General features: G+C 48.7%; 1 protein-coding gene across 2 annotated transcripts in view; it reads right to left on the bottom strand.

Moving 5' to 3' along the window:
* Positions 1-4: 4 nt before the first annotated feature.
* The window catches only part of celf3a (cugbp, Elav-like family member 3a), a 22,684-nt gene continuing 1,474 nt past the window's right edge, over positions 5-21,214 (bottom strand). Inside the window, exons 2-13 of one of the 2 annotated variants that reach the window (XM_066721038.1) lie at positions 14,490-14,572; positions 8,778-8,826; positions 7,957-8,085; positions 7,774-7,853; positions 7,529-7,672; positions 6,266-6,410; positions 5,915-6,064; positions 5,660-5,725; positions 5,213-5,317; positions 4,940-5,083; positions 4,579-4,750; positions 5-1,105 (exon numbers count right to left, since the gene is read on the bottom strand). In XM_066721038.1, coding sequence (XP_066577135.1) covers positions 4,623-4,750; positions 4,940-5,083; positions 5,213-5,317; positions 5,660-5,725; positions 5,915-6,064; positions 6,266-6,410; positions 7,529-7,672; positions 7,774-7,853; positions 7,957-8,085; positions 8,778-8,826; positions 14,490-14,572 — 1,223 coding nt within the window. In that variant the 3' untranslated portion in view covers positions 5-1,105; positions 4,579-4,622. The remainder of the gene's footprint in view (positions 1,106-4,578; positions 4,751-4,939; positions 5,084-5,212; positions 5,318-5,659; positions 5,726-5,914; positions 6,065-6,265; positions 6,411-7,528; positions 7,673-7,773; positions 7,854-7,956; positions 8,086-8,777; positions 8,827-14,489; positions 14,573-21,214) is intronic. The other variant, XM_066721039.1, reaches the window with a different exon arrangement.

The raw sequence follows: 21,214 nt of genomic DNA, 5'->3' as shown, positions 1-21,214 counted from the left end.
CACCTTTGCTTCTTCTTGAATTCTTTATTACAGTTTTTTTTTCTTCTTTAAATTAAAAAGGAATAAAATTAGATCAAATAAAATTACAATAAATAAGAAATAAATTAATTGACACCAATCTGGGATCGACAGACCGGTAAACATCATCTAGAAATCTCTAAAATCATAGAACCCCCCCATCCCCTCAAGAGAAGCCCCCAAAATAACCTCTGCAGTTACCCCAGAAACAACGACGATTAGAATTCCGTAAAATATACTCCCTCCCCGGAGACGGACCGGACCGGACCGGACCGCTGCAGAGTCACTGCCCCCTCCCCCTCTCTCTCTCTCTCTCTCTCTCTCTCTCTCTCTCTCGCTCTCCTTTTTGTGTTTTTTTCTTTTGTGTTTTTTTTTTTTTAAATATCATTTTATTATTTTTTTTTAGCTTTTTTTAAATTCTTTTGAAACTAAAAGTATTTACAATGATAAGATAGTTGCAGCTGTAAACATGTTGCCATCGGGGTTTCTCCTCTCATCTCCAGCAGATACTGTCTCCTCTATAACATTGTACTCGATATTGATTGTTCAAGAAAGAGGAATTATTGATATTATTATTATTATTATTATAATTGTCTGAAACCCCACAAACCCCCTTAATGTTAATTGTAAAATTAAAATCGTAGTCGTCTCTGTGTAGTGTCTGTCCTGTGTGTGTGTTGGACTTCTTCAGACAGACGGACAGCCATTGCTAAAGACAGGGTGGTACTGGACTGGACAGGACTGCTGCAGAGTCACTGACCGGACTGGAGTGTGTTTGAGTTGGTTTGTGTGTGTGAGTGAGTGTGTGTGTAAATATGTGTGTGTCAGTGTGTGTCAGTACAGCTCAGCGTTCACACCGGTCAGTCAGACAGGACTCTGCTCGGCCAGTAGCATTCAGGCTGTCTGTCTGTCTGTGTGCGTGTCTCTGTCTGCAAGTAAGTCCGTCTGTCCACCTGTGTGTGTATGCGTGTGCGTGTGCTTGTCCGTGTGTCTGTCTGAGGGTCGGGGGGTCAGGGCTGGAATGTGTGGGCGACTGAAAGAGAGTCCTGGATTCCTTCCGAGTCATCAGGGTCCCCCCAAAAAACTCCTGCAACAGAGAGAGAGAGAGAGAGAGAGAGAGAGAGGGAGAGGGAGAGAGAGAGAGACAGGGGCGTTAGTGTCTGCTCACTCGGTGGCACACCAGCGACACGCAGACACAACAGGAGGAAACGGTGCAACACAACCAGTCCAGTCAGAGAGCTGGCGGCCAGCGGTCAGCCCACAGGGATCAGTGTCTGGGACGCGCAAGGGCACAGGCATACACACTGTGTGTGTGTGTGTGTGTGTGTAGTGTCAGTATATAGTGTCAGTGTGTATTTGCAGTGCGTAGTGTCAATGTGGCAGTGTTAGTGTGGCAGTGTGTAGTTTCAGTGTGTAGTGTTAATGTGTCAGTGTTAGTTTGGCTGTGTGTAGTGTCAATGTGGAAGTGTTAGTGTAAGTGTGGCAGTGTGTAGTGTGTCAATGTGTCATTGTGATGTGCAGCTGGAGACACAGACTCTTGGATTTTGTTGAATTCAGGGATTTTTTGTGTGTATTTCCTTTGTTTTTCACTATAATTGCGTTTGATCACGGTGCTGGGCTGACCAGTGTCCAGCTGTTTAAACCCACTCAGTCCAGTCCAGTCCAGTCCAATCCAGGCCAGGCCAGTGCAGTCCAGTTTCACACAGCTGGGCCCAGGACAGGCCCTGCTGCCTGTACAAGGGGCGGTGGACAGCGAGTGGACAGTGGACAGTGAGCTGGTCAGGGGGTCAGTGGGTCAGTGTGGACCCGGGGCTGTGCAGGCAGGCAGCACAGTGAACAGCATGCACCATCTCACAGCACTTGCAGAGAATTCTGGGTAACCGGGACCAGGCTGCCGGGATTTCTGTACTTGTCGTTATTGTTTTTGTTGTTGTCTTTGTGATGTTATTTTGCCAAGTTGTGGTTCCCCGGGGCGGCCGTTTAATGACAGCCCTGCCTGCAGCCTTGGGGGGGCGGGGCCATTTGAGTGACAGCCCTGCCAGCAGTCTCGGTCACCCAGAATTCCCGGAGAAAACAGCAGCTGCCCTTTGAGCACAAGGCATTGTGTGTCATAATGACAACCAAACATCTTAACCACAGCACAGGCCAGAAAGGAGGAGTGGGAGAGAGAGAGAGAGAGAGAGAGAGAGAGACAGAGAGAGAGAGAGGGAGAGAGAAGGGGGAGGAGAGGAATTCAAATCTTCCATGATTTCAGTGTTTAAACACTCCCGACTGCGTAAGAATTAAAATACCTCAAAAACAACAAACCAAAACATTTACGAGACTTGGGAACTCCTACAACCCCACCCCCTCATTAACACAGTGCTCTGATTGGCCATGGGGAAACCCACCACATACATTGTCCTCTTCTAATTGGTGGAATCTAAACCAGGTGTCTTCTTATTGGATAGCCTGGATTTCCTCACATTCAAGAATTGCAACTTGACTGACTGATTGACTGACTGACTGACACACCGACTGACTGATGCACTGACTGACTGACGCATTGCAGCACAGCGTTTGCAGACTGTAAAATCCCAGCTGTGAAACAAGAAGAGGTGAATCATGTGACAATTGTCTGACTCAACCAGAGCTCTTCATTTTCCATTAAGACCCGCCCTCCTCCCCTTCCCTATTTCTGGTCATCTAATAAATCAATTAACCAATAAACCAACCATTCTAGCAATCTATAGAGCAGCACACCTGTCTACACTGCACTGTGTGTCACCTGTCTGGTCAGTGTGATTCATCAGCCTCACTGTGACAGCGATTCAGACTCCCAGCAGGCTGTTCTACCGGTCACTGTCCTGTATCTGACCCCCGGCCGGGGGCGTCCAGCTGAGCGGACTCTGGATCAAACGGTGATGAGTTCCACTCGTTAAGCAATTAAGAGATCAGAGGTGGAATGTGGGAAAAACAACAACACACAAAGCCGGGAGTGGAGGCGGCTCCACGTCAAACACACGGACGGCACTACTGAACTCAACACTAAAGCAAGGAACACTAATAATAAGCCACAAAATAAAAGGAAATTAAAAAAGGAAAACTATCTATAAAAAAATCGTCATCATCATAATCACAGCACGTCTCAACAAGGCACAGTCACAGGATCCATCACAGTGAGCAGAGTGTCCCCCCCCAACCCATCACAGCGAGCAAGACCCAGGCACACGCACGATCACACAGGGACAAGCATGCAGCGCGGTCGCTGGTGGCAACGGCCGGTCGCCGTGCCGACCCCAACCCCGTCCCGCCCCCGCCCCCCCATCGTCGCAGCAACCAGCCGCACAAGCCAACTTACACCGGAGAGAGTGGGGGGGAAGGAGGGGCTACAGCTCCCATGACAGCTAATGGTCGCTAGGTAAACATCATAGCGACCCGGCCGTCTGCGTTTATGATCGGACCCTTGTCTGGGCTGGGGGGGTGGTTTCAGAGGCAGTGGAGAAAGAGAGATGATTGGCGTTTGTTGGCACTTTTTTTTTGTTCTTATTTATGTTTTTTTTTTTGGTATATACAGGGTGGCGCAAGAAGTCACCCCCCCACAGAGAGTCTGTTTTATCGGGAGGGGGGGTTGCTTGTAATGGTTCCCAACTCCTTGTCCTGGGGTCTTGCCACTTAATTGGTTAATTGATCAGGTATTTGTCCAATTGGGAAGAGAGACTCACAGTCAATAGGGGGCATGACTTGTGCGCCAGCCTGTATATAATAGTAAATATTTACACAGAAGATTAAGAGTGATAAATATATATTAGTATTTATACTTTCTTATAGATTAATACAGTACATACATATTAACACACATACACACACGGACAACGCACACGCACACACACACATACACACACACACACACACTGTACATTGGGTGACTTGCTGGCAAGGAAAAACTCTCATTGGACAGTGGACAATCCACTCCCCGCCCACCACAAGAGCCTCCCGCTGGCTATTGGCTACAGGGGCATGTCAATCTGAAGCCTTGCTAAGCCACCTCCCACGACTTCCCCTCGGCTGGCCAATCAGCTCGCCCGTTGGCTGTGATTGACATGGCCCGCCGCCTGTGTTTTGGCCCTGCCTCCAGGTGATGCTGTATTACTTTCAGTCACCTTTAACCCACAAATCACCCAATGAAACAACAGCACAAAAACAGTGTACAAGATTAATTAACCCACCCCCTCTCTCTCTATCTAGCCTGCATTTCAGAGGTTTTTCAGTAGGCCTCTCTCCTCCCATCCATCTCTCATGCTCCCTCTCCCCCTCCTCTCTGCCAACTTCCTCTTCTCCCCTTTGTCTCTCCCCCACTCTCTCATTATTCACCCCTCTCTCTCTTTCAGTACTCACCCTACCTCTCCCTCTCTTTCAGTACTCACCCCTACCTCTCCCTCTCTCTTTCAGTATCCACCCTACCTCTCCCTCTCTCTTTCAGTACTCACCCCTACCTCTCCCTCTCAGTCTTTGTCTCAGTACTCACCCCTATCTCTCCTTCTCTCTCAGTACTCAAACCCCCCCTCACTCAGTACTCACCCCTCTCTCTCTCTCTCTCTCTCTCTTCTCTCTGTTTGTCTCTCTCAGTAGGGCCTGTTGGCATCTTTGGGCCGTTTGAGCTGCACCTTCAGCCTCTTCATGCCGATCTGGAACCCGTTCATGGCCTGAATGGCCGTCTGAGCACTGCTGGGGTTGTCAAAACTCACAAAGCCTGGAGGGAAGGAGGCAGAAAGGAGACAGGAGAGAGAGAGAGAGAGAGAGAGAGAGAGAGAGAGAGATCAGGATTAGAGAAGAGGAAGAGACTTTGCCAAAAACTCCTCTCCTCACTCCTTCTCTCCCCCCTTCTCGCAGTCTCTCCCCCCTCTCCCCTCCACTCCCACTTCCTCTCCCTCTCCCTCACCAAAGCACTTGCTCTGATTGGTGGCCCGGTCCACAAACACCTTGGCCGAGATGACGTTCCCAAAGGGCAGGAACATCTGTAGCATCTCTGAGTCTGTGAACTCCTGGGGCAGGTGGTAGATAAAGATATTACAGCCCTCAGGCCCTGGAAAAGAGAGAGAGACAGAGAGAGAGAGAGAGAGGGGCGGGGGGGATGAGGTTAATACATGCGCTGACTGTCTGTAGAATGACGGTGAGTCTAATTAATTAATTAACTCAATTATACCCTTCTCACCTTCTCTCTGCTGCTGCTGCTGAGGTGGCTGGTGCTGCTGGGTAACAAGGGTGGGTTGCTGAGGAAAGGCCTGGCTGACCAATCCGTACGCAGCTGGGTACGCCGCTGCGGGGGCACAACAGGAGCAAGCCATTCATTCACTGATCAGTTAACGCAATTATGGAATTCTTGATGAAAACCATTGTAACGCAACAGAGAGAGGGAGACAGGCAGAGAGAGGGGGGAGAGATATTTTAGAGAGAGAGAGAGAGAAAAACAGACAGACACAGAGAAACAGACAGAGAGAGAGAGACACAGACGGACAGAGAAAGAGACAGAAACAGACGGACATAGAGAGAGACAGAAACAGACGGACAGAGAGAGAGAGAGACAGACGGACAGAGAGAGAGACAGAAACAGACGGACAGAGAGAGAGACAGAGACAGACGGACAGACAAACACTGTTACCTGTGTAGTGCTGCATGCCTGTGTACGCCTGTTGTAGAGGATCTACTGATGCTGCAGGGCTCTGAGCTACAGAGATGCACACGCACACGCAGAGAGAGAGAGAGAGAGAGAGAGAGAGAGAGAGAGAGAGAGCGAGCAAAGAAATTCATAAGTCTTAGACCCCGTAGCAGTAATCAATAACTACATTAATTGAAATAAAAAAAGAGAAAATAGTAGAAAGAGTAAAGGTCTTCCTGAAGGGGGTGGGACACTGACCTTGGTAAGCATGAACGCCATTAGTGTAGATGGCCTCGGACCCTGCCTGGCCATTGGCCTGCGTAGGCACCGGGCTGTAGCCGTTCACTCCCAGTGGTGCTGGCAGGGCGGGGACGGGCGTGGCCGCAAGGGTGGGGGGCGTGCTCGTTCCTGCAGCGGGGGACCAATCACAGGGAGGCAGCGAGGGTGAGTGACAGCCCGGCTGGAGCAGTCTGGCGTTTTGATTTGACAGGCAGATGAGGGTGGAGGAAGGAGAGAGGAGGAGAGAGGGATCGAGAGGGAGGAGGGAGGCAGGCGAGGGCAGCGCAGGGCGCATGGAGGTATAGAGAGATGGAGGGATGGGGACAGTACCTGATGAAGGAGGGAGGGGGGTGATGGGTGTGGCGATCAGGCCGTTGGCATTCAAGGCGGCCATCTGCTGCATCTGCACCGCGGCAACCGTTGCCATGGGACTGAGGTACGCCGTCTGTGCAACCAGGGCCTGCTGCTGCACCAGCTGGAGAGACAGACACCGTCACTCAGACAGACAGACAGACACTGTCACCCAGACAGACAGACAGACACTGTCACCCAGACAGACACCGTCACTCAGACAGACAGACACTGTCACCCAGAAAGACACCATCACTCAGACAGATAGACACTCTCACCCAGACAGACACCGTCACTCAGACAGACAGACACCATCACCCAGACAGACAGACACCGTCACCCAGACAGACACCGTCACTCAGACAGACAGACAGACAGACACTGTCACCCAGAAAGACACCATCACTCAGACAGATAGACACTGTCACCCAGACAGACACCGTCACTCAGACAGACAGACACCATCACCCAGACAGACAGACACCGTCACCCAGACAGACACCGTCACTTAGACAGACACCGTCACTCAGACAGACAGACAGACACCGTCACCCAGACAAACACTGTCACTCAGACAGACAGACAGACAGACACTGTCACTCAGACAGACACCGTCACCCAGACAGACAGACAGACAGACACTGTCACCCAGACAGACAGACAGACAGACAGACAGACTGTCACTCAGACAGACCCTGTTGCTAGGACAGAAAGACGAAGACAGGCACTGTTTCTAGGACGGAAAGAGACAGACAGAGGCTGTTGCTAGGACGGAAAGAGACAGACAGACACTGTTTCTAGGATGGAAAGACAGACAGACACTGTTTCTAGGACAGAAAGACAAACTGTTGCGAGGATGGAAAGAGAGACAGGCAGACACTATTGCTAGGACGGAAAGACAGACAGACACCGTTTCTAGGACGGAAAGACAGACAGACACTGTTTATAGGGTGGAAAGACAGACTGTTTCTAAGACGGAAAGACAGACAGACACTGTTTCTAGGGTGGATAGACAGACAGACACTGTTTCTAGGACGGAAAGACAGACAGTTGCTAGGATGGAAAGACAGACAGACACTGTTTCTAGGGTGGAAAGACAGACAGACACTGTTTCTAGGACTGAAAGACAGACAGTTGCTAGGATGGAAAGACAGACGGACAGACACTGTTGCTAGGATGGAAAGACAGACAGACAGACAGACTGTTGCTAGGACAGTGTGTGGGTGTGTCAGTGTGTCTCACCGCCTGTGTGTAAGCGCTGTAGGCCCCGAAACTCAGCGTGACAGGGCTGAAGACGCCCAGCTGGCTGGCCACCTGCTGCATGCGCCGCAGACCGCGCTCTTTCTCTGTGTCGGCAAACTTCACCACCAGACTGGAAGAGGCGCCCTGAGAGAGATGGAGAGAGAGAGAGGGGGAGTTAGATCATTCATTCAGTGGATCAGTCAGTTGTGCAGTGCTTTGTTGTGCAGCGTTGTGCAGCATCTCACCGGCAGTGTCCGGCTCCCGTGCAGTGTGCTGATAGCAGCCTGGGCCTCTGCGTGGCTCTGGAACTTCACAAATGCGCAGCCTGCAAACACACAATACACAACACAGCAGAAGCATTGTTATTTACACTTTTTATTTATTTTAAAATATCTCCCTCCTTCCCTCCCTGTCTCTCTCTCTCTCACCTTTGCTTGTGCCGTCTGGACCTCTCAGGACAGTGCACTCATCAATGGTGCCGAACGGCTCGAACATCTTCCTCACATCCTCGTCAGACTGCTGCTTACCCAGCATCCCCACAAACAGCTTCCTGTCTTCTGTCAGAGAGGGAGGGAGTGAGGGGAGGGCAGTGGGAAAGAAGGAGGGAGGTGGAAGGGGAGGGAGAGGAGTGAGGGAGAGGGAGCAGGATATAGAGGTGAAGAAAGTGGGAGAGAGAGAGAGACATTATTGTATGGGTATTTTGAAAGGTCACTCAATTCAATACCATACTGCACAGATAGAGAGAGAGAGAGAGAGAGAGAGAGAGAGAGAGAGAGAGAGAGAGAGGTGGATGTTGATTTGAAGAGGGCCTGTTTATTTCTTCCAGATGGTTCCTCAGTAGAAATTGCAGCTATGCATTACTAGTGGGGGCCACTGGGGGGAGCTCTGTGCACTGAGAGTATGGCTGTCTCTCAGCAGACTCACTGTGACCCATTGAGTCAGTGTGCAGGTATGTCAGTCAGTCAGTGTGCAGGTGTGTCAGTCAGTCAGTGTGCAGGTATGTCAGTTGGTGTGTCTGTCAGTCAGTCAGTGTGCAGGTGTGTCAGTCTGTCAGTCACTCTGCAGGTGTGTCAGTGTTTCAGTCAGTCAGTGTGTCAGTTTGTCAGTGTTTCAGTCAGTCAGTGTGTCCGTGTTACAGTCAGTCAGCGTGCAGGTGTGTCAGTGTTTCAGTCAGTCAGTGAGTGTGTCAGTTTGTCAGTGCGTCAGTGTGCAGGTGTGTCAGTCAGTCAGTGTGCTCAGGTGTTTTTACCTCCTCTGCTCTCGCTGTCTGCAGGCTTCACCTGGATTGGCCGGTTCATCTGAGGGACAGACAAAGACACAGACTTGTGAGAACACAAACACACACATTGACATGGACATGGACGGACTGACATGTGCACACACACACATACACGCACGGACACACATACACGCACGGACACTCCTCTCAGTGGTTTTATCAGATTAGCAGTACATCCGTTGATCAGGATTACTGTGGGGGGATTACAGGGCGGAGTGGGGGGGTAGAGCTTCCCTGAATTCTGAGCTTTTCTGGAAAGACATTTTAGACGAGAGGAATGCATGAAAAGAGAGAGGGAGAGGAAGAGAGGTTATAACATTCTCTCTTTCTTGTGAGAATTACATAAATAAATAGTTAATTATTTTTGGTTTATTTCCTTTCTTAATGTGTCTGTAAACACTTAGGGAACACTTGTGTGAACCCGGCGTGTCAATAAAGCTTTAGAATTTGAATTTGAGAGAGAGAGAGACAGAGAGGGGGTGGAGGTAGACAGAGCGAGAGAACAAGAGCGAGGCTGACAGGCAGAGACAGGGAGTGAGGGAGGAAGGACAGGTTGAGGGGAGAGAGAGGGAGAGAGGATGAACGAGAGAGGCAGAGAGAGAGCGAGGAAGGAAGGACGACTGGCAGGGAGGAGAGAGGGGGAGGCGGAGGGTGTGGCAGCTGCCACCCTGGCTGTGTTTCCAGTAGATTAACGAGGCTGTTAATTAAACAGCACAGCTAATTAGAGTCATCGATAATCAATGGGCAAATGGATTAGCTGTAATCTGTCAGGGAGGAGTGCATCGATTCACAGCGCAGCAATTAGACTGACACACACTGACACACTCGCACACACACTGAGACACAATCACTCGCACACACAAAATCACACATACTGAGAAACACGCTCACACTGACACCGACTCTCAGACACATTGACACACACTGACACACACGGACACACTGACTCTCAGACACACACGGACACACTGACTCTCAGACACACACGGACACACTGACTCTCAGACACACACGGACACACTGACTCTCAGACACACACGGACACACTGACTCTCAGACACACTGACACACACAGACACACTGACTCTCGGACACAATGACTCTCAGACACACTGACTCAGACACTAAGTCTCAGACACACAGACACACACGGCACACTGACTCTCAGACACACACGGACACACTGACTCTCAGACACACACGGACACACTGACTCTCAGACACACTGACACACACAGACACACTGACTCTTGGACACAATGACTCTCAGACACACTGACTCAGACACTAAGTCTCAGACACACAGACACACACGGCACACTGACTCTCAGACACACACGGACACACTGACTCTCAGACACACACGGACACACTGACTCTCAGACACACTGACACACACAGACACACTGACTCTTGGACACAATGACTCTCAGACACACTGACTCAGACACTAAGTCTCAGACACACAGACACACACGGACACACTGACTCTCAGACACACACGGACACACTGACTCTCAGACACATTGACACACATAGACACATTGACGCTCAGACACACACGGACACACTGGCTCTCATACGCGCACGGACACACACAGACACACTGACTCTCGGACACAATGACTCTCAGACACACTGACTCAGACACTAAGTCTCAGACACACAGACACACACGGACACACTGACTCTCAGACACACACGGACACACTGACTCTCAGACACACAGACACACACGGCACACTGACTCTCAGACACTCACGGACACACTGACTCTCAGACACACAGACACACACGGCACACTGACTCTCAGACACACACGGACACACTGACTCTCAGACACACATGGACACACGGCACACTGACTCTCAGACACACACGCTGTCATGCCAGCCCCTTGGGAGGCTCCACTGTCACCAGGGCATCCTCTGCTGTCCAGACATTCACCCTCACCCTCATTATTATTACAATTATTATTATCATAAATATGGGACAACAGGAAGTGTAATCTGACACGGGTGCCAGGGAGACTGAGTTCAGGGTACAGAGCAGCAGCAGATGCCGGGTTGTTATGGCAATGGCAGTTTCATCTGCATGGCAACCGCCCACTCTCCCTCACTTATCGCATTTGGTCACCCGGCAACGGCTCTGACATCACCAGCCGCCTCTAGGTAAACAATAAAGGATGCTGGTTGCCTGGAGTAACAGTTCAGCCCTACATAAGTGTGTGTGTGCGTGTGCATGTGTGTCTGTGTGTGTGTGTGTGTGTGTGTGTGTGTGTGTGTGTGTGTGAGTGTGTGTCGGGTGGGGGGAGAAGAAGGTCTCTCTGGAGCTGGAGACGAGCTGCAATTACCAACAACACTCCCTCTCTTCCCCTCTCTATAAATAAATACATCAGCCTACATTAACACACACACATCTTTTTCACCATCTCTCATAACTCTCTCTCTCTCCCTTATCACATCATCTATTCTCTTCCCTCTCTCCTCTCGCTCTCTCTCTCTCAGTGTTAATCTCTCTGACAGTAATTCCAATGTCTTTGCAGGGATTAAGGAATATTAAATCCGAGGATTATCCAATCAAATCTCAGTCTGTCCCCCCCCCCACACCCAACACACACAGTCCACCCCCGCACAGACAGCACTCATCATCTAGACCGGAGCACACCATTGGGTCCTGGGTGGGGGGGGGTTATTCATGTGGAGGAGTCCGTGTGACTCTCATTCAGAAATCACATAGAGATACTTCAGACGCAGAAACCAAAGATAAACATGCTACCCGACGTCTCCACCCCCCGTCTCTCTCTCTCTGATTCTCTCTGTAATCCCTTCCCCCCTCCCTATCTCTCTCTCTCTCTCTCTCTCTCTCTCTCTCTCTCTCTCTCTCTCTCTCTGGTCAGCTTTGATATTTTATCTTTTTATCCCTCCCTTCATCGCTCTGTCGTTCTCAGCATCCCACCTCTCTCTCACTCTCACTCTTTTATCCCCCCCACTCTCTCACTCTCACTCTCTTATTCCCCCCCTTTCTCTCTCTCTTTCCAGACTTCAGAGCATAATGGTCACTGCCTATCTGCTGTTACCTAGCAACCAAGCATCACTTGCTCCACGGTAGCCTAGCAACAAGCCAGCCAAAGCCAGAGTGGTCCCCCCATCCCCCCCTCTCCTCTCCTTGTAATGTTTGTGTTCGTCTGTGTGTATGTGTGCGTGCGTGTGCATGCAAGTGTGTGTGTGATCGTGCGTGTGTGTGTGTCAGTGCATGTGAATTTGTATGTGTGATTGCATGTGTTTGTGATTGTATGTCAGTAATTGTGCATGTGTGTCTGTGTGAGAGTCCGGGTGTGTGTGTCAGTGTGAGTGTGTTAGCATGCGTGTGACAGTGGGTCAGAATGTGTGTATGATTGTGTGTTTCAATGTCAGTGTGTGTGTGTGTGTGTGTGTGTGAGTGTGTGTTTCTGTGTCTGTGTTTGTATGTGTGTGATTGTGTGGCAGTGTGTATATATGTAGTGTCTGCATGTGTGATTGTGTGTCAGTCTATTTGTGTGTGTGTGTGTGTGTGTGTGTGTGTGTGTGTATGTATGTATGTGTGTGTTTGTGTGTCAGTACAGACCTCACTGTGGACAGATGTCTTTATCTCTAGTGACAGATCCTCCCTCCCTCACTCCCTCCTTCTCCCCCTCTCTCTCTCTCTCTCGCTCTATTGTACTCCAGTCTGTTTCACTCCCCTCCCCCAGCTCCATTCACCCCTCCCCCTCCACTCTGTCTTCCCTCGTTCATTCAATCATACGGGTCTGAACTCACACCATTCATTCAGGCTCCTTCATTCATTCCTCCTCCACCCCCCACCCCTCGCTCTCTGTGGGTCAAAGTGCAATTATTCTTTGATCAAATGCACACACCCCTCCCCGAAACACACCCTGTACACCTGTCTCCCCTTCCCCCCCCTCCATCCATCTATCCTTCTCTCCTCAGCACTACTGAGAGGAAGTCCTGAGATTGATGTGAGCTGTAGAGGGTCAGTCCAGAGCCCAGCACCCAGAACCCCGAACCCCAGAGCCCCACAGCCCCACAGCCCAGAGCCCCAGATCCCCAGAACCCAGAACCCAATTCTGATACAGCTGATGCTTACAGACCTCACACTCTCACAGTCTTGTCATGACACTATACTTTAATACACTATAGCAGACTATTCTATAATATGCTGTACTTTAATACTCTATACTATAATACACTATATAGTACACTATACTATAATACACTGTTTACTATGCCCTCGCTCCTCTGTCTCATTTATTTCTCGTCTGTCGTTTATTTCCACAATCTGGAAGCCAAAGAAAACAGCTGGTCTAGATCAGCCCACCTGCTCGCGGACAGTGGGAACCCACTCCACACTGTTCCTCTATGTCCCTCTGTGTCTTTCTTTGTGTCTCTGAGTGTCTCTCTCGGTTTGTGTCTCTCTCTCTCTGTCTGTTGTTTTGTCTCTTGGTCTCTGTCTGTCTGTCTGTCTCTATGTCTCTGTCCATCTGTCTCTCTGTGTAATACAAAGAGAAAAAGAGAGTCCTGGCACACACACAGCTGTCCCCCCCATCCCCCCACTCCCTCTCTCCATAGCCACTCAACTGGAGAGGACTCTCAGGCGGAGAAAGGCGTGTGTGAGTGTGCGTGATCGTGTGTGTGTGTGTGTGTGTGTGTGTGAGTGTGTTAACTGTCGACATCCCTCCAGTGTCAGTACAGCAGCTGTAGCGCTCAGCAGAACCAATTAACAATTAACACCTCACGTCTGAACACAGTGACCGGTCAGAGTAACGCAGTGTGAGTCACTGGGCCGAGTCCCACTGGAGGGCCAGGATCGAAGGTGTCTATTTAATTATGTCTCGCCTCAACACAACCTCAGGGGTAATGGAATCAGAAAGGGATGGGGTGGGGGGTGATCTATTTATGTTGAAATGGAGGAAGGGATGGTGGGGGGGGGTGATTTTCCTACCGAATGCCAGACTGGTGTGGGATTATGCTGGGAATTAACACTAGCCCCGCCCCCTTTCACAACCGACTTCACCCAGACACAACACCCCCCCACCCCAGTCGGTCGGTGCGTCAGTCGGTCGGTCGGTCGGTCGGTGCGTCAGTAATTCAGTGTATCAGTCGGTCGGTGCATCAGTCAGTCCGTCAGTCAATCAGTGTGTCACTGTGTCAGTCAGTGTCTATCAATCAGTCAGTGTTATGCCGTCTGACTGAGAGGATTAGAGAGCTGGGCGTCTGTGGAGTGGGGGGTGGGCAGTGGGGGTTCCTTTAAGAGGATAACACCAAGATGGGATTAACCCCCCCTTCCTCCCACTCCCCTTCTCCCACTCCCACTCCCACCCATGACCGAGAGAGAGAGGGTAGGAGGCTAAAGGTCATGCTCCCTTTATACTACATCCAGACATCTGCAAGTGAGCCACACACAGCGCCCCGTATAGTATGTATATCACGTGTTTGCACAGAACACTGCAGAATTGAGATCACAGTGTTTCAGAACACACAACCCACACACTCAACTCAGACACAACATCCGACTGACACACAGGGCAGCTCACAACAACATAGTGTATCTCAGTGAGTGAGTGTGTATCAGTCAGTGTGTCAGTCAGTCAGTCAGTCAGTGTAACAGTGTGTGAATACAGTGTTTGGACAGTGTAGTACTCACCCCAGGCAGGGTCTTCTGCTCGTGCAGGGCACTCTGGGCCTTTAGGGCCGACTCCCTCGCACAGTATGTCAGGAACGCACAGCCTGGAGGGAAAGAGAGGGAGGGAAGGAGGGAGAGAGAGGGAGGGAAGGAGGGAGAGGTCAGTTTGTATAATCTGACGATGATTGCAAATACACACACACACGGACACCAACTGACATACACCGATTCAAACGGAGACTCACACACAAAGACACACTGACCGATAAACCCCCAGAGTTAAAGAAACACACGCAATGACACAGACTGACTGTGACACACACTGAGACTACCTGACTTTCACACACACACACACACACACACACACACACACATACACACACACAGAGAGACAGAGACACCAGAGACAGCTCGGGCAGGTGTCCCTGACCTGTCTCTGTCCTACACTGCTGGTTCTGTCTATTCTATCATCTGTCCACAGCAGGAATTGTGTAAGACCGTTTGGTCGTTATCTTTGAAAATAAACGCGTCTGCGATCATTTAGTTTGTATCACTGCACTTCACTAGAGTCAGTACAGATGGTGCTGGAGACTTCGCAGTACAACGCACTTCACAGTAATGTGTCAATACGATACCACAGAACAACACACGACACACTACTGTGTCAATAGGATACCACAGAACAACACACGACACACTACTGTGTCAATAGGATACCACAGAACACCACACGACACACTACTGTGTCAATAGAATATCACAGTACACCACACCACATGCTACTGTGTCAAAAGGCTCCCATAGCACAGCACACTACACTTTACTGTGTTTATACCATAGCACAGCACACTACACTTTACTGTGTTTATACCATAGCACAGCACACTACACTTTACTGTGCTTATACCACACCAAACTACACTTTACTGTGTTTATACCATAGCACAGCACACTACACTTTACTGTGTTTATACCATAGCACAGCACACTACACTTTACTGTGCTTTTACCACACCAAACTACACTTTACTGTGTTTATACCATAGCACAGCACACTACACTTTACTGTGTTTATACCATAGCACAGCACACTACACTTTACTGTGTTTATACCATAGCACAGCACACTACACTTTACTGTGCTTATACCACACCAAACTACACTTTACTGTGTTTATACCATAGCACAGCACACTACACTTTACTGTGCTTATACCACACCAAACTACACTTTACTGTGTTTATACCATAGCACAGCACACTACACTTTACTGTGTTTATACCATAGCACAGCACACTACACTTTACTGTGTTTATACCATAGCACAGCACACTACACTTTACTGTGTTTATACCATAGCACAGCACACTACACTTTACTGTGTTTATACCATAGCACAGCACACTACACTTTACTGTGCATATACCACACCAAACTACACTTTACTGTGTTTATACCAGAGTGCACCACACTTTTGTGATTTTAAAATGGGGGAGCAACTGCACTCTCTGCCGCACCCCTCAGTACAGAACAGTACTCCACAGCCAGCAGATTATAGTACAGTATAGTCTGTGAGTCTCAGTACAGCACAATACAGTCAATCTCATTACAGTACAGCACAGCACAGTACAGTACAGCACAGAATAGTCAATATCTCACTAGTACAGTATAGTACAGCACAGCACAGTACAGTAGTAGAGTACGGCATAGTCAATATCTCACTAGTACAGTACAGCACAGCACAGTACAGTACAGGATAGTACAGCACAGCACAGCACAGTACAGCACAGCATGTGTGGCCAGTTCTCTGTGCTGACCTGTTCTGTTGATAGGCTGGGGAACGTCAGTCTCTCACTGTGTCTCTAGCCACCTTCCACAACAACAACAGCAACAAAACGACAACACAACACAGCTGTTAATGGAGTCGGCAAATGGCAGGCAGGGCTGGACACACAGGTGACCACCACAGACTGCAGCTCTCACAGCACTGAGAGAGAGAGAGAAAGAGAGAAACAGAGAGGGAGAGGGAGCTGGAGACAGAAAGAGATAGGGCAGAAAGAGAGGGAGAGACAGAGAGAGAGAGAGCAAGAGAGAGGAGTACAAACCAGTCAGGCCTTGTTACTAATCCTGCAACCCGATTCCACATCTACAGCAACAGCACTGTCTGCCACTGACCACTGTCACCGCTCAGACAGACACACTGCTGGGACTGACTGACAAGTGATGCAGAGAGGTAGAGGTAGCGAGAGAGAGACTCATCGTTGGTGCGATGGAGGTGAAGAGATGGAGGGAAGAAAAGGGAGAGACGTGCAGACAGATGGAAAACACAGAGATATAGAAAGATAACCAGGCTCTGGGCCAGACCAAAACCCAACGTTGACCTACCCGTGAATTGCACAGTGTGGACCTGTACCCTCGGGAGGTTTAACTTATTGTGAGGACACACTTTAGATTATGTACGAATTAGATCGCTGTGCTGTAGTGCATTGCTGTGTGTTTGAACTGTGCTGTATTGTGCTAGCCTATATTTGAGTTAACTGCTAACTGCGCAGTGTGCTATACTGTATTGTACTACTGAACGGGACTGCTCAGAGCTCTGTGCTGTATTATACTGGACTGCACTGTGCTCTGTGCTGTAGTATTCTGGACTGATCCGTGCCCTGTGCCGTAATATACTGCTCTGCTCTGTGCTGTATTATACTGGACTGATCTGCTCTGTGCTGTATTATAGTGGACTGATCTGTGCTGTGCTGTATTATACTGCTCTGCTCTGTGCTGTATTATACTGGACTGCTCTGTGCTCTGTGCTGCCCCATATTATACTGGACTAATCTGTGCCCTGTGCTGTATTATACTGGACTGCTCTGCTCTGTGCTGTATTATACTGGACTGCTCTGTGCCCTGTGCTGTATTATACTGGACTGCTCTGTGCTGTGTTGTATTATACTGGACTAATATGTTCCCTGTGCTGTATTATACTGGACTAATCTGTGCCCTGTGCTGTATTATACTGGACTGCCCTGTGCTGTGTCATATTATACTGGACTGCTCTGCTCTGTGCTGCATTATACTGGACTGCTCTGCTGTGTTCTGTATTATACTGGACTGCTCTGCTCTGTGCTGTATTATACTGGACTGCTCTGCTCTGTGCTGTATTATACTGGACTGCTCTGCTGTGTTCTGTATTATACTGGACTGCTCTGCTCTGTGCTGTATTATACTGGACTGCTCTGCTCTGTGCTGTATTATACTGGACTGCTCTGCTCTGTGCTGTATTATACTGGACTGATCTGTGCTCTGTGCTGTATTATACTGGACTGATCTGCTCTGTGCTGTATTATACTGGACTGATCTGTGCTGTGCTGTATTATAATGGACTGCTCTGTGCTCTGTGCTGTATTATACTAGACTGCTCTGCTCTGTGCTGTATTATACTGGACTGATCTGTGTTATATTATACTGGACTGCTCTGCTCTGTGCTGTATTATACTGGACTGCTCTGCTCTGTGCTGTATTATACTGGACTGCTCTGCTCTGTGCTGTATTATACTGGACTGCTCTGCTCTGTGCTGTATTATACTGGACTGATCTGCTCTGTGCTGTATTATACTGGACTGATCTGCCCTGTGCTGTATTATACTGGACTGATCTGTGCTGTATTATACTGGACTGCTCTGCTCTGTGCTGTATTATACTGGACTGATCTGCTCTGTGCTGTATTATACTGGACTGCTCTGCTCTGTGCTGTATTATACTGGACTGATCTGTGCTGTATTATACTGGACTGCTCTGCTCTGTGCTGTATTATACTGGACTGATCTGCTCTGTGCTGTATTATACTGGACTGATCTGCTCTGTGCTGTATTATACAGGAGTGCTCTGCTCTGTGCTGTATTATACTGGACTGATCTGTGCTGTATTATACTGGACTGATCTGCTCTGTGCTGTATTATACTGGACTGCTCTGCTCTGTGCTGTAATATACTGGACTGCTCTGCTCTGTGCTGTATTATACTGGACTGCTCTGTGCTCTGTGCTGTATTATACTGGACTGCTCTGTGCTGTATTATACTGGACTGCTCTGCTCTGTGCTGTATTATACTGGACTGATCTGTGCTCTGTGCTGTATTATACTGGACTGATCTGCTCTGTGCTGTATTATACTGGACTGCTCTGCTCTGTGCTGTATTATACTGGACTGCTCTGCTCTGTGCTGTATTATACTGGACTGCTCTGCTCTGTGCTGTATTATACTGGACTGCTCTGTGCCCTGTGCTGTATTATACTGGACTGATCTGCTCTGTGCTGTATTATACTGGACTGCTCTGCTCTGTGCTGTATTATACTGGACTGATCTGCCCTGTGCTGTATTATACTGGACTGATCTGTGCTGTATTATACTGGACTGCTCTGCTCTGTGCTGTATTATACTGGACTGATCTGTGCTGTGCTGTATTATACTGGACTGATCTGCTCTGTGCTGTATTATACTGGACTGCTCTGTGCTGTATTATACTGGACTGATCTGCTCTGTGCTGTATTATACTGGACTGATCTGTGCTGTGCTGTATTATACTGGACTGATCTGTGCTGTGCTGTATTATACTGGACTGATCTGCTCTGTGCTGTATTATACTGGACTGCTCTGTGCTGTGCTGTATTATACTAGACTGCTCTGCTCTGTGCTGTATTATACTGGACTGCTCTGCTCTGTGCTGTATTATACTGGACTGCTCTGTGCTGTGCTGTATTATACTGGACTGATCTGTGCTGTGCTGTATTATACTGGACTGATCTGCTCTGTGCTGTATTATACTGGACTGCTCTGTGCTGTGCTGTATTATACTGGACTGATCTGCTCTGTGCTGTATTATACTGGACTGATCTGCTCTGTGCTGTATTATACTGGACTGCTCTGTGCTGTGCTGTATTATACTGGACTGCTCTGCTCTGTGCTGTATTATACTGGACTGATCTGATCTGTGCTGTATTATACTGGACTGCTCTGCTCTGTGCTGTATTATACTGGACTGATCTGCTCTGTGCTGTATTATACTGGACTGATCTGCTCTGTGCTGTATTATACTGGACTGATCTGCTCTGTGCCGTATTATACTGGACTGCTCTGTGCTGTGCTGTATTATACTGGACTGATGTGTGCTGTGCTGTATTATACTGGACTGATCTGCTCTGTGCTGTATTATACTGGACTGATCTGCTCTGTGCTGTATTATACTGGACTGCTCTGTGCTGTGCTGTATTATACTGGACTGATGTGTGCTGTGCTGTATTATACTGGACTGATCTGTGCTGTATTATACTGGACTGATCTGCTCTGTGCTGTATTATACTGGACTGCTCTGCTCTGTGCCGTATTATACTGGACTGATCTGCTCTGTGCTGTATTATACTGGACTGATCTGCTCTGTGCTGTATTATACTGGACTGCTCTGTGCTGTGCTGTATTATACTGGACTGATGTGTGCTGTGCTGTATTATACTGGACTGATCTGTGCTGTATTATACTGGACTGATCTGCTCTGTGCTGTATTATACTGGACTGCTCTGCTCTGTGCCGTATTATACTGGACTGCTCTGTGCTGTGCTGTATTATACTGGACTGATGTGTGCTGTGCTGTATTATACTGGACTGATCTGCTCTGTGCTGTATTATACTGGACTGATCTGCTCTGTGCTGTATTATACTGGACTGATCTGCTCTGTGCTGTATTATACTGGACTGATCTGCTCTGTGCTGTATTATACTGGACTGATCTGTGCTGTGCTGTATTATACTGGACTGATCTGTGCTGTGCTGTATTATACTGGACTGATCTGTGCTGTGCTGTATTATACTGGACTGATCTGTGCTGTGCTGTATTATACTGGACTGATCTGCTCTGTGCTGTATTATACTGGACTGATCTGTGCTGTGCTGTATTATACTGGACTGATCTGTGCTGTGCTGTATTATACTGGACTGATCTGCTCTGTGCTGTATTATACTGGACTGATCTGTGCTGTATTATACTGGACTGATCTGTGCTGTATTATACTGGACTGATCTGTGCTGTATTATACTGGACTGCTCTGCTCTGTGCTGCATTATACTGGACTGCTCTGCTCTGTGCTGTATTATACTGGACTGCTCTGCTCTGTGCTGTATTATACTGGACTGATCTGTGCTGTGCTGTATTATACTGGACTGATCTGTGCTGTATTATACTGGACTGATCTGTGCTGTATTATACTGGACTGCTCTGCTCTGTGCTGTATTATACTGGACTGATCTGCTCTGTGCTGTATTATACTGGACTGCTCTGCTCTGTGCTGTATTATACTGGACTGCTCTGCTCTGTGCTGTATTATACTGGACTGATGTGTGCTGTGCTGTATTATACTGGACTGATCTGCTCTGTGCTGTATTATACAGGAGTGCTCTGCTCTGTGCTGTATTATACTGGACTGATCTGTGCTGTATTATACTGGACTGATCTGCTCTGTGCTGTATTATACTGGACTGCTCTGCTCTGTGCTGTATTATACTGGACTGATCTGTGCTGTGCTGTATTATACTGGACTGATCTGTGCTGTGCTGTATTATACTGGACTGATGTGTGCTGTGCTGTATTATACTGGACTGATCTGTGCTGTATTATACTGGACTGATCTGTGCTGTATTATACTGGACTGCTCTGTGCTGTGCTGTATTATACTGGACTGCTCTGCTCTGTGCTGTATTATA

The sequence above is a fragment of the Amia ocellicauda genome, chromosome 14 (assembly GCF_036373705.1).
Source record: "Amia ocellicauda isolate fAmiCal2 chromosome 14, fAmiCal2.hap1, whole genome shotgun sequence".
In the NCBI taxonomy this organism is placed as follows: Eukaryota; Metazoa; Chordata; class Actinopteri; order Amiiformes; family Amiidae; genus Amia; species Amia ocellicauda.
The sequence above is the reverse complement of the archived record's forward strand: the minus strand, read 5'-3'. Positions and strand labels throughout refer to the sequence as shown.